The 13,998-nt window shown below is 40.5% G+C and overlaps 1 protein-coding gene across 13 annotated transcripts in view; it reads left to right on the forward strand.

The window, feature by feature from the left end:
* L3MBTL3 (L3MBTL histone methyl-lysine binding protein 3) overlaps positions 1–13,998 on the forward strand; it is a 122,884-nt gene that overhangs the window by 76,346 nt on the left and 32,540 nt on the right. For all 13 annotated transcript variants that reach the window (XM_005551804.4, XM_005551807.4, XM_065543387.1 and 10 more), the window contains one exon: positions 7,719–7,868. In XM_005551804.4, coding sequence (XP_005551861.1) covers positions 7,719–7,868 — 150 coding nt within the window. The remainder of the gene's footprint in view (positions 1–7,718; positions 7,869–13,998) is intronic.

Consider the following 13,998-nt stretch of genomic DNA (forward strand, 5'->3'; position numbering starts at 1 on the left):
GGCAGTGTCCGTGGTCTCCTTAGGGCTGCTTTGCATTTGAGTGGAGAGGTTTGTCTTTCACAGCAAGGTCCATGGTGACGGTTGTGTCCCCTCCTTGATGGCCCAGCCATTCATCAGGACTGCCTTTCCCCAAGTGTGCAGGGGGACCCCTGAGGGTTCCTCAGCTGGGCCACACCCATTTCACCAAGTTTCAGTCGTTATATTTAGAGCATTTCTTCACAGATGCAGTGTTGTGCTTGTTAAGAGGATTAGTGGAAGGCTTTATAGAGAAACGCGGTAAGGAACCCTTTCCAGTGGAATTGGAATCATAATAGAGAATGACTCATTTTCTTGGAAGGAGAGGCAGAAGTACACCTGATGGCTTAAAGGAAAGCATTGATAAAAAAAACCTGTATTCATTTTCTTGTCACATATAGAGAGCATAACTAGCAGATTTTGTGCCTTGGGCAGAGTTGTTGGTTGACTCAAGCCCTCTGGACCAAGGGATGCAATTCACAGAACTCTTGGAGGTCCCAGTTTCTGCCCAAGTGCTAACATCCCTTCTCAGTCTTTGAATTGGGTTTTCTTAGACTCCCTGACTATGCTGTCCTATTTACAACACTCAAAGCTCATTTTCTGGCAGGATATTAATCCTTAATTGGCACAGCCTGTTTTCCATTTCATTAGTAGACTTGTGGAGGAGCTTGCTGCATTATGGATATTCTTTGAAAGGTTCATTTCACTGGCTCTTATTTTTGTTCTTACTAAGAATGCTGTGTTTAGGAAAACATAATGAGAAAATTCTCTTTGGATTAATTTGCTGAGAAACTGCATATATCAAAACATGCACTCTTTGCATAGATAACAAAGAAAGTTGCTCTTTTAGCAAAAATAACCAATTTAACGAACACATAAGCAAGAGACATTGTTTTGACTAGCATTTGTTATTACCTTCTCTGAAGATTACAGTGTTTGAATTTGATCTAAGAAGTGTTAAAACATGTGTCTAAACAATGAAGCTTGATAATTTAACATTTTTTAAAATGGTGAAATATAAATGATCAGTGAAAGGGTTGGATGTGGGTGTGGTTTTCTCATCTTTAGGGATATTCAGGAGCCAAATTGCTTAATTCCAACTCTCTAGCAAGGGAACATTAATACTGGTTGTGTCACAGTGTTTCCCTTTGTCACTTCATTTATTTGGCCTACCAAGAGAGAGGGTAAGGAATGGGAAGATGTTAAAGGAAATAAAGTTATATAAAAGTAGACATCTGGCTGGGTGCAGTGGCTCACGCCTGAGATCCCAGCACTTTGGGAGGCCGAGGCAGGTGGATCACCTGAGGTCAGGAGTTCGAGATCAGCCTGACCAACATGGAGAAACTCATCTCTACTAAAAGTACAAAATTAGCCGGACATGGTGGCGGGCGCCTGTAATCCCAGCTGCTCGGGAGGCTGAGGCAGGAGAATCGCTTGAACCCAGGAAGCGGAGGTTGTGGGAAGCCGAGATCGCGCCACGGCACTCTAGCCTGGGCAACAAGAGCGAAACTCCATCTCAGAAAAAAAAGTAGACATTCTACATATCGAGTGCCTTCAGAACTGAATCTTTTCTATGTAAGTTTTAGTCTTGGAGAAATGAAACAAGAAAAGAGGAAACAATGTTTTCAGCAATATATAAAGGATATTAATGAAGTCCATGGAATGTTTTAAACAGTAGTAACTCTTGGTATGCCCCTGCAAGCTGTAAACATCGTATTAATTCAGCATGCATCTATCCATGAACAAACCTTTGTGTCACCTGCTGGGTTAGGTGAGGGGCTGTATAGGGGAGAGGGTCCCTCCTTCTAAAGAGGCCAGTCTGGTGTAAACAGATTCTCCTAGAGGCAAGAGTGGAGTGGCGCTCAGAGAGAAGCATCAGCTTTTTATGAGGGAAGCAGAGCATTCATAACGAGGTGTGTTACGGAGTTTTTATTGCTGTTTACTTTTTGCTGCTGTTCTTTTTACACAATAGGGGTTAAATGTCACTCTTCTTTTTAAATAATAATAATCGGTGGGATTTATTGATGACTTCCTATGTTCCAGTTACTGCTTCAAGGACTTAACATGCGTGATCTTACTTGGTCCTCACAGGAACTCTGTGAACGTTCGGCACTTTTCTAGTTCTTGCTTTACAGATGAGGAGACAGAGAATTGAAATGCTTAAGTAAGTGCCTGAGATTGTACATTGGTGGAACCAGGATTCAGCTCAGGCCTGTAAGGCACTTAAGTCCCTGCTCTTAACTGCTGGGCATTCATGCAATGCACAGTGTCCTGATAGAGCCCGCCTTGTGGGTTGTGTTTTTTTTTTTAAACTGTTTTTTGTCAGGACAGAGTGTGAAAATGATTCTCCTTAGAGGAGCCAGTGGGGCAAGTATTTGCATATTTAGCTGATATGTGAAATAATGTGCTAATAGTGTAGGATGCACCTCAATAAAGTACTTACAGTAGAGAACAGTATCATCCTATGGGACTCTATCCTTCTGCTTGCTGAGGAGTTGCATAATAGTAAAGAGCTGTATATATACATGTGCACGTGTCTAACCATGACAGAATATATACACGTTATGTGGTAAACCACACCTTATTAAAGTTTTGTCACTAGAAACTTAGTATGTGAGAAATTAGAAGTCTATAAGCCTAGTGAGAACCAACTTTTTCCATAGATGTTTAATTAGCACTGGTGAGTTTTTTAAAGTTCATATGCAGTTTTAGAAGTTAATAACTTTGTATCTGTACATAACAGAACAAATATGGAAAAGAAAAGGCAACATTTCTAACATGATGCAGATCACATATGTCACTTGTGTTCTTTGAAATGACACAGGAGTCGTTCCAACTCCTCAAAAACATGATTACTTGTGAATTTTACTCTAATTCTTATACAAAGAGCTTGTTAATGGGAGTAGATAAAATAGTGAAATACTTGATCCATGTTCTATAGGTTGGCTTTTGTGGTTAAAGCCATCAGATAAGATTATTTTACAAAGCTTTGTGACCTTGAGCCGATACTTAACTTCTTTGTGCCAGTGTCCTCATTTATAAAATAATTGGTGACAGTAGTATCTGCTTAAAAAGAATAGTGTGATAAGTAAAGAAGTTAATTTTGGAACAGTGCCTGACACATAGTAAGCACACAATCCATGTTAGCTCTATGAGTACAGACAGCAGGCAGTAGCATCTTGCTAGAAGATGGTACTCTCAGATCAAGTTCATTGTCATGGGTTAGGAATAAGGAAATTCTTCAATGTGCAAGGGTACTATTCACCCATATAATACAGTGGTTAAGAGACAGCCACAGTTCCTGATGTAATTCCATCAGGAACCGATTGAATGACACTGAACAACATTCCTTTTTAAGCACCAAAGGAACTACTTCTTAGGATTGTGAGAATTAAATAGGTAATGTAAACATTTGTTCTGGGTAATGCACTTAACCCGAGGTCAGTTTCGTTATTATCATCCTCATTTTACAGATGAAACAGAATCTCGGAGCCTGTGCTTGCTCATTATTGAGTGGAGGATGAAGCAGCAGAGCAGGATCAGAATGAGGCTCCCTGATGCCCCCCTCCATGCATGTCCGGTCACCTGAGCTCCTTTTGCATTTTGTGACTTTTCATTTCGTCACCAGCTCCCACTTCAGGAGCCAGCCGCTTTCCTCTCTACCCCAGAGTAGGTGTGAAAATGGGAGGTTTCTTGACCCTTTTGACTCTTCTCAGGGTTCAAAGAAAGGGGGTTAACATAAAATCGATAGCTGATAGGCTACCCTTGGTAGATCATTAGTAAATCACTGCTGTGAGGGCTGTGAATGTTTTTCCCTGCTTTAGGTTGAGGTTTGGAAATTGAAATTACTCTCTGGTCCTAGCAATCTATTTTTTAAAAAAAAGGAAAAAAAAAGATATTTAAATGGTAAGTCTCATTCTGGCCAGCAGTCTTACCTCTCTCTTGAGCTTTCCAAGTTTACATATGGTGATTTCGAGAGATATTCTTTCATTTATTCAACAAATAGGTGAAGATGCTGCCCTCCTAGGGCTTAGAATATAAATTGTCTACACTGTAACCGTAATTAGTGCTAAATTGGGGACCCAGACCATCTAAGAATCCTGCGAGTCTTCCCATCTTTGGAGGTGGATGAGGTAAAGAAGAGAACCTGTCACTTTCTTCATATCCAGTTAAATTTCCATTTTAATATATATACAGTTATTTAATAATTATAAGGCCAGGTATTTAACAATGAATGAAATGCTGGTCATGGTATTCCAGGAATAGCTGCATACGGTTTATTTAAAGAAACTAAGAAGTTGTCTTTGAATTGTTATTTTTTTTTACTGTCACAAAGCTTAAGTAGATAAATTTGCAACAAAAACACACAGTATAAGGAACAAATAATAGAGTGGAGTCAAAGATGGTGAAGACCTGGGGTTGGGTTAATAAATTTATCTTGTCAGAAACAGAGTCAGAACAGCAGGAGGAGCTGGTTGTGTGTTTTGTCTTTTAGGAGAGTGAATTTTTAATCATTTTTGGGTGGAGGGGCATGATTCGTTAAAGATGATAAAGTTGATTTTAAGCATGTTTATTGTGAGGTGACCCTAAGGCATCTGAGTAGAAATGTTTAGTGAACATTTGTATTTTCCTTGAGGTCAAGATGAGTGTTAGGTCTGACACCTCTTACTAGGGAGCCACGAGGGACCCAGACTTCCCTTTCTCAGGCCTTTAGCAGTTTCACTGTGGGCAGGAATCCCACACCCCCCAATCAGATGTTGCCATCCGGCTTTCCATCTTGAGAAATGAGGTGAAGGCAGGTCAGACCTTGTGATTGCAGCCTCCATGGAACTGAGGACTAGACCAGGGCCTGGAAAGGGCAGGGGGGCTGAGAGCAGTGACGTGAGGGCCACATGCCCAGCAGCAGCCTCCTCCTGTGCAAATCGTTTTGAGGGAGTGTGTTGCTTGTACCCTGCTCCCTACCCAAGCCGGATTTTTCTGGCCTTCCTGTTGAGCTGTCAAGTGCCCTTCCAGTGAGTGTTTCTGCTCAAGCTAGGCAGAACTGGTTTTGGTCACCTGCATTCATGAACTCTGAATTAGGATCCCGTGAAACATATAAAGGGCTGGTGTTCAAAAGAGACATCATAGTTGGGAATGGATTTTCCTTCACATTATTACTAAATGAATAAAATGAAGTACTACCATCTCCCCATGCTCAAGGTGATGCGTGAAATAGTGTGTTCATTTTGCTGAGCTACTTCATTGCTATGTGACCTTGGGCAAGTAACATCTCTGCTCGGATGTAATAAACAAATTCCACAGTTTCTGATGTTACCCCCAAATCTTCCCCTTAGTCATTTGTCTCAGGAAAAAAAAAAAAGAAAAAAAGCTTCTCTGTTACCACCCTGATCTTCAAGCCAAAAACCAAATGGCCATTCCTGAACTCTTCCTTTCCATTGCTTCCCATCTCCCATCCATCCACAGGTCTTCTTGGGATGACAAAGGATACCATGACTGTCCTCTTCATTTTTGCCCCATCTCAACCACACAAATCCAAGTTACATCATATATTTACCTGTTGAACAACTTTTCTGTCTTCAATTTAGTCCCATTGAAATCTTCTCTGCTTTCAAAATCCTCTCTCCAAAAAGAGAAAAATAACTTTTAAGCAAGCTCCAGTTCCGTCCCTTGAAATCTTCTCTGCCTTTAAAATCTTCTCTCCCAAAGGCATCCTGAGTAATTCTTAAAATTGTAAATCAAACTTTGTCTTTCTCTTATTTGAATATCTTCCATCAGCTTCAGATACAACGTTTGCTAAAAAAGCAAAGTTTTTTGCTAAAAAATAAAGTCCTGACTGGCCTGCTAGGTGCTACATAATATTTGCCTGCCTGCTTCTCCTAGTTCATCTCGTCTCCATCACACTCTAGCCAACCTGGTCTCTCTTTCCCTCAAACAAGTCAAGCTTTTCCTGTTGGCACTGCTCCTCCCATCCCCTGGAACATTCTTCCCCACATTGTTTCCCTACAGGTCCTACTTCCTGACTATTATAGCTCTGCTCGGGTGCTTTGCTCCAAGGAGGACCTTCCTCACCACTCCATCATAGCATCCTCACACCCTCTTTTATATCATGGTATTTCTTTTTCATGGCATGTATCACCGTATGAAGTTATCTAATTTATGTGTATAATTGTGTATTGCTGATCTCCCCCTGGAATATCAGCTCCATGAAACCAGAGAGCTGGTTTCTTGTCTTTTTATTGTCCACTGAGTTTCCAGTGCCTGGAAAGGTAATTAGGACGCAATAGATACATGATAAGTGCTTGGTGAATAAATGAATGAAATAAAGACTGAAGTTACTTAACTGTTATAAGCTTTAATTTGTTGTATGAAATGCCTTTTTCTAGGATGTTGGCAAGATAAAGTAAAGTATTGCATGTAAAGCACTTAGCACAGTGCTTGATGTATCATAAGTGCTCCATAAATGTCACTGGTTTTTGTTTTTGTTGATGTTAAGCTGACATTATATAAATTTATGTCAGCACATGATCACATGTTATTTGCTTTCTTCTTTTGCATAGATACCAGTGTAGATGAGCAGTATTTAAAGAAACTAAAGTTGGAATTTTTGCTTACCAGATATCTGTGATAAATCTTATAGGCCATTATCAGAATCACCTGGCTGGCAGCCCTTTTAAACTCTTCCCTCCTTTTCTTAGGAGGGTGTCTCAGATCCTCTTGGTGCAGGGTAGCTAGACACTGTTTAAAAATTTTCGCTGGGTGATTATCAACATTCTCTCTGTCTTCTACACTGAAGAAAAGAACATAGAAGATTCTGATGTAATTTACCTAAGGCCCAAACCATTTCCAGATTTAAGAATGCTTCCCAAAAGCAGAGAGGCACGATAGGCAGTTATTGGGAGAGGCCCATGTATATTGGGGTCTGAGAGACAGCAGTTGCCCAGTTGTTTCAGAGACTGGAATGCTGAGGCCTGGGCACAGGAATATACTAACTAATGATGAGTTAACAATGAGTGACCTCGATTTCCTTTCAGGAATCATCACCAAATGAGACCTGAGAGACCAACTGGTAGTCACAAATGGAAGGGAAATGAGCTCTATGCATCATTATCCAAGTTGGCCTCTGGTCCTTTTTCGTATTAGGAACAAGATTAGCTACAAATTGACCCATGTATTTTCTAGAACATCAGGCATAGGTCCAGACCTGAACACAGGAACAGCCCACGAGGAAACCTCCTTCCTTTGGAGTGTAGTAACTATTAAAAAAGGAAATTAAATAGCCTGTGACTGCCCTGGGCCTGGAGGATCCCCTTAGGAAGCAGAAGCAAATCTGCTCCATTAACCAATCAATCAGTCTCTCTCCCACCTCTGTCCTGAATGATGTCTTAAGCGTTTCTTTCTTGGGGCTGATTGTTTCCAGAGATACACACAGAGGGAGTCCTTCAGTGACCCTTGCTCAGTTCTGAAGATTGCAACAGATTCTTTCTTAAAGTCTAGTGTAAAAACCCATTTCCTATTTGTATATATTTGTTATGTTTTAAAGATAAAATATGCTGTATGTATGATTATAAAATATAACAATTTAACATATTCAGTTAAATGTTAGAATTTTATATTCTGTAGCCTGTCATTTTAATTGGAAGAAGTATGGCCTAATGGAAATGTTCAATGTTCTTTTTCTTTTCTTTTTTCTTTTAATCTGTTAGTGCTGCCAACTGTCCCTATTCAGAAATCAATTTGAATAAAGACCGTATTTTTCCAGACCGCTTAAGTGGTGAGATGCCTCCGGCTAGTCCGTCATTTCCAAGAAATAAAAGGACAGATGCAAATGAAAGCTCTTCATCCCCTGAAATCAGGTAATCAAAGAGCTAATATTAGATGTTTTGTTTCCTATAGCAATGTTTTCTTGGAGACTGTTGAAAATATACCTGACTGGCCAGGTGCGGTGGCTCACGCCTGTAATCCCAGCACTTTGGGAGGCCGAGGCAGGCGGATCACCAGGTCAGGAGATCGAGACCATCCTGGCTAACACGGTGAAACCCGTCTCTACTAAAAATGCAAAATATTAGCCAGTGTGGTGGCGGGCACTTTGTAGTCCCAGCTACTCGGGAGGCTGAGGCAGGAGAATGGCGTGAACCCAGGAGGTGGAGCTTGCCATGAGCAGAGATCACACCACTGCCCTCCAGCCTGGGCAACAGAGCGAGACTCTGTCTCGGAAAAACAAACAAAAAAGAAGAACAGATTCTGTGGCTTCTTCATAATCAAGACAGTGTATTTCTGAGTACATCACTACTTAAGGTGCCATGGCCACTCCTGGTATGAAAAGACACGGTCATCAAACAAAGTATCCCTGCGCAGTAGGCGATTGCTTAGTGGACACTTACAGGAGTAATGAAGACTGCCTTTACCACAGAAAGAGGGTGAGTCCTGGGTTTACTAGCAGCTGTTTTTGAATGTAGCCTGCAGCATGTAAGCTGCAAGATTGGAGAGATTCAAATTCTATTGGAACAACTGGTTTCATTTTTAAGTTTGTCTCCAGTTCCTTGATACAGTGTCTCACTTAGAGTGTCTGATCATTTACTCACTCAGGAGGACCAGTCATTCCTGTAATAGGCAAGTCAAGTCCTATCCACTCCCCGAGTTTTCTCATATATTAAAGGGAGGAAAGCCTCTGTCTTGACTCATTTCCAGTACTATTTTGAAGGTGGAATAGCATTGACATAAACCATGAAGCATTAAAGCAAAGTATTGGCTGGACACCTATGGCTCACGCCTGTAATCCTAGCACTTTCAGAGGCTGAGGCAGGAGGATCACTTGAGCCCAGGAGTTCAAGACCAGCCTGGGTAACATAGTGAGACCCTGTCTCTATAAAAAATTTTAAAAGTCATCCAGGTGACCCTGCTATTTGTGAGACTGAGGCAGGAGGATTGCTTGAGCCCAGGAGTTCGAGGCTGCAGTCAGCTATGATTATGCCACTGCGCTCCACACTGGGCAACAGAACAAGATAGTGTTTCAGGAAAAAAAAAAAAAAAAAAACAAAGAAAGCAAGATATTAATGGTTTCATGACCCCAAAAGTAGTGCTGCCTGGAAGATTTTTTTGTATTCCGCCTTCCTTTGTCTGTCCTGTGGCTTACAAAATAATAGTGGCCAGTGATTGCCATAGTTGCTTCTTTGCCACTATCACCATCTAACATGGTGTGAGGATCCCTTTAGAATTCCCAGTTTATCAGTCTGTCTTTCTGTACCACCATTTTTGGTCATGATCAGAGATCTGATTAATTAACAGTGAACCAGTGAACAATAGCAGGTTCCTGGTTACGTACCCTGGAAGGAGTGGTGTAAGCCGTTACCACCGACTTTTTTTTTTTTTTTTTTTTAGTACTTTAAGTTCTATGGTACATGTGCATAACGTGCAGGTTTGTTACATATGTATACTTGTGCCTTGTTGGTGTGCTGCACCCATCAACTCGTCAGCACCCATCAACTCGTCATTTACATCAGGTATAACTCGCAATGCAATCCCTCCCCCCTCCCCCCTCCCCCCTCCCCATAATTGGCCCTGGTGTGTGATGTTCCCCTTCCAGAGTCCAAGTGATCTCATTGTTCAATTCCCACCTATGAGTGAGAACATGCGGTGTTTGGTTTTCTGTTCTTGCGATAGTTTGCTGAGAATGATGGTTTCCAGCTGCATCCATGTCCCTTCAAAGGACACAAACTCATCCTTTTTTATGGCTACATAGTATTCCATGGTGTATATGTGCCACATTTTCTTAATCCAGTCTGTCACTGATGGACATTTGGGTTGATTCCAAGCCTTTGCTGTGGTACCACCAACTTCTTAATATGAGGCAAAGAATCAAGCCATCTATCTACTTTCCTGGGTGTTTATAATTCAGTCGAAGAGAAAAAAATAGCTTTTTGACACATTTTTAAAATACAAAATTGCATGTGAAAATACCAAATACACAACAGTATGAATATACAAAATGCCATTAAATGGTAAATTTTATGTTATGTATATTTTGCTACTATTAAAAAATGCAAAAATGAATAAACAAAACTGCCAAATTGTGAGACTGGTTTATTGGGCATCTGCTGATGCTACTCTTTGCCCCATAACAAAAAAGATACCCTTTCTCTAATCTGTTTTCTCTAAGGGCAAATTCCTGCTTCATCTCTGATCTGTCTGAAAAGGATTCTAATCACTGGGCTTCCTAAACAGCTGCTTCCTTCACCCCCTGGTACTTGACAGATTTCTCCATCCACTGACCTGCCCTGTAGGCCACCACCACGTTTCCGTTCTTTCTAAACACGCAGCCTCTCTTTATTGTTCTTTTCAGAAATTAAAATCTTCATGCTTTTTAAAATTATTTTTATTTTGAATTATCCAAATTATACATTAATACCTGCTTGTTTTTAAGTTTAGAGTGAACTACAGTTACCTCTATTAATATTTTAATGGTTTGTCCTTATGTGTTTCCAGGAAAGCATTTTTGCCTATGTGAATTCACACACATGCATGCATACACCTCAGTTTCATATAGTAGAATGTTCTGATTTAAATTACTTAAGTTGTACAAGATGTGTTCCTTTAAAAGGTCATAAAATGTATACACAGAACTATGTTTGCATATTTACTCTTTTTTTTGTTTGTTTTTTTGAGATGGAGTCTCACTCTGTCACCCAGGCTGGAGTGCAGTGGTGCAATCTTGGCTCACTGCAAACTCCCCCTCCTGAGTTAAAGTGATTCTCCTGCCTCAGCCACCCGAGTAGCTGGTACTACAGGCATGTGCTACCACAGCTGGCTATTTTGTGTGTGTGTGTGTGTGTGTTTTAGTAGAGACGGGGTTTCACTGTGTTAGCCGGGATGGTCTCGATCAAAAAGATCAAAAAAGATCAAAAAGATGAAAAAGAGATCAAAGAGCCCTTCTCCCTTCCTGTTTGTCTCTTATAAACCTTGACTTTGAGTGTAACCCAAGGCTTGAAACATATCTTTAAGAGGTAAAGAAATACCCTTCCACTCATGTCCCAGTGGATTGCCTTCTTTTTCAGGAAAATCCTGAGCATGCCACGTTACTAGTAATCTTCTGTTTTGAATTGTGTGTGTGCATGTGTCTTCCATCATTTCAAAGTGTGTCATTTGGTTATTGTGAAAATGATCAGAGGTGTCCATGTCTACCTAACCTTTGAGAAGATACTGGCAGAGCAGCAGTGACCTTCCTCTGGCCTGAGATCAGCCAGGAGTGAGAAGCAGTGGTAGGACTCAGTTTGTCCTAGTGTCATGACTTTATACCTCTCCCTAGATACCCTGGAGTCTTTTTCTTAAGGGTTCAGAGGTGAGTGCTCTGTAGAGGTGTTCATAGGCTTGAACTGCATGTTCTTGACTCACTTTCTGTACCAGCTTTGGCCAAAACTACAGTTTTAATATGTAGGAAATGTAAAAGAGCTACAACTTAGACTTTCCGAGTATTTATTTAGAGTTTTATATTTTTTCTTTCTTCTTCCCACATAACCAAGATGCAGTAAGTCAGTTCCACCTTGGATAAATCAGCAGTATACAAAGAGGTTGCCAACCTTTTTTCTGTTTAGTACTGTCTTAGTTATAGTTTAAGGTACATAAACCAGTGAGAGACCCTAAAACTTTGGAGGTAGTAGGTTGATGCAACTAAACTCTCTTAGGGGTTTTTTTCCTCCCATGCAACTTTAACACTTGGCTTTTTGCCATTGTTCTGCATGCAAGGCCATCTAAGCTCTTAATGTAGCTCTGAAGATTAGTTCTGTCTCTGATGCAGACCCAAGGAAGAAATGAGTAAGTAGTTGAAACCCAGCACAGCAAGAGCACACCATGGTGTTTTCTGTTCCTCCAGAAAAGAGCAGCAGAATGTGGTGATTAGGAACATGGGGCACTGCTTGAATTTAAATCTCGGCTTCCCTATTTGCTAGGTTTATGATCTTTGATGAATTACTCAATAGCTTTTTGCTTTGAATCTCATAATTTATGAGGATTACACAAGATGAAAAGTGCAAATATAAAGCTCTTAGAATAATGATTAATAAGTCATAAGCCTTCAATAAATGTTATTTTTTTGTCTGTTTGTTTGTTTTTTGAGATGGGGTCTCGCTCTGTCACCCAGGCTGGAGTGCAGTGGCGGGATCTCGGCTCACTGCAAGCTCCGCCTCCCAGGTTCAAGGGATTCACCTGGCTCTGCCTCCCTAGCAGCTGGGATTACAGGCGCGTGCCACCACACCCGGCTAATTTTTTGTATTTTCAGTGGAGATGGAGTTTCACCATGTTAACCAGGATAGTCTCAATCTCCTGACCTCGTGATCTGCTGCCTCACTCTCCCAAAGTGCTGGGATTACAGGCGTGAGCCACCGTGCCAGGCCAAATGTTAGTTTTGATTGGTGTTGTTGAAAGAGGAATAGATTACTTTGTTTCATTATATGTCTTTATTCCTTAGGAGCGAATCAATTACTGGACCATTTGTTTACTATTTTTTTTTTTTTTTTTGGTGGGGGGAAGATTTTATTTGTTACTTATTTATTTATTTTTATTTTACTTTAAGTTGTAGGATACATGTGCAGAATGTGCAGGTTAGTTACACAGGTGTACATGTGCCATGGTAGTTTGCTGCATCCATCAACCCATCTCCTAAGTTTTAAGCCCCACATGCATTAACTGTGCTAATGCTCCCCTTTTTAATAATCACCATTCTAACTGGCATGAGATGGTATCTCATTGTGGTTTTGATTTGCATTTATCTAATGACCAGTGATGATGAGCTTTTTTTTCACATGTTTGTTGGCCACAAAATGTCTTCTTTTGAGAAGTGTCTCTTCATATCCTTCACCCACTTTTTGATGGGGTTGTTTAATTTTTCTTGTACATTTGTTTAAGTTCCTTATAGATTATGGATCTTAGACTTTTGTCAGATGGGTGGCTTGCAAAAATTTTCTCCCATCCTGTAGGTTGCCTTCTCACTCTGATGATAGTTTCACTGTGTAGAAGCTCTTTAGTTTGATTTGATCCCATTTGTCAGTGTTGGCTTTTGTTGCAGTTGCTTTTCGGGTTTTAGTCATGAAGTCTTTGTCCATGCCTATGTCCTGAATGGTACTGCCTATGTTTTCTTCTAGCGTTTTGGGTTTTACATGTAAGTCTTTAATCCATCTTAGTTTAATTTTTGTATAAGGTGTAAGGAAGGGTCCAGTTTCTGTTTTCTGCATATGGCTAGCCAGTTTTCCCAGCACCATTTATTAAATAGGGAATCCTTTCCCGCTTGCTTGTTTTTGTCAGGTTTGTCGAAGATTAGATAGTTGTACATGTGTGGTGTTATTTCTGAGGTTTCTGTTCTCTTCCATTGGTTTATATATCTGTTTTGGCACCAGTAGCATGATGTTTGGTTACTGTAGCCTTGTAACATTAATATAGTTTGAAGTCAGGTAGTGTGATGCCTCCAGCTTGGTTCATTTTGCTTAGGACTGTCTTGGCTATATGGACTCTTCTTTGGTTCCATATGAAGTTTAAAGTAGTTTATTTCTAATTCTGTGAAGAAAGTCACTGGTGGCCTGATGGGAATAGCATTGAATCTATAAATTACTTTGGGCAGTATGGCCATTTCAAGATATTGATTTTTCCTATCCATGAGCATAGAATGTTTTCCATTTGTGTCCTCTCTTATTTCCTTGAGCAGTGGTTTGTAGTTCACCTTGAAGAGGTCCTTCACGTCCCTTGTAAGTTGGATTCCTGGGTATTTTATTCTCTTTGTAGCAATTGTGAATGGGCATTCACTCATAATTTGGCTCTCTGTTTGTCTATTATTGGTGTATAGGAATACCTGTGATTTTTGCACATTGATTTTGTATCCTGAGACTGCTGAAGTTGCTTATCAGCTTAAGGAGATTTTGGACTGAGACGATGGGGTTTTCTAAGTATACGATCATGTCGTCTACAAACAGAGACAATTTGACTTCCTCTCTTCCTATT

This window comes from Macaca fascicularis, chromosome 4 (assembly GCF_037993035.2).
Source record: "Macaca fascicularis isolate 582-1 chromosome 4, T2T-MFA8v1.1".
In the NCBI taxonomy this organism is placed as follows: Eukaryota; Metazoa; Chordata; class Mammalia; order Primates; family Cercopithecidae; genus Macaca; species Macaca fascicularis.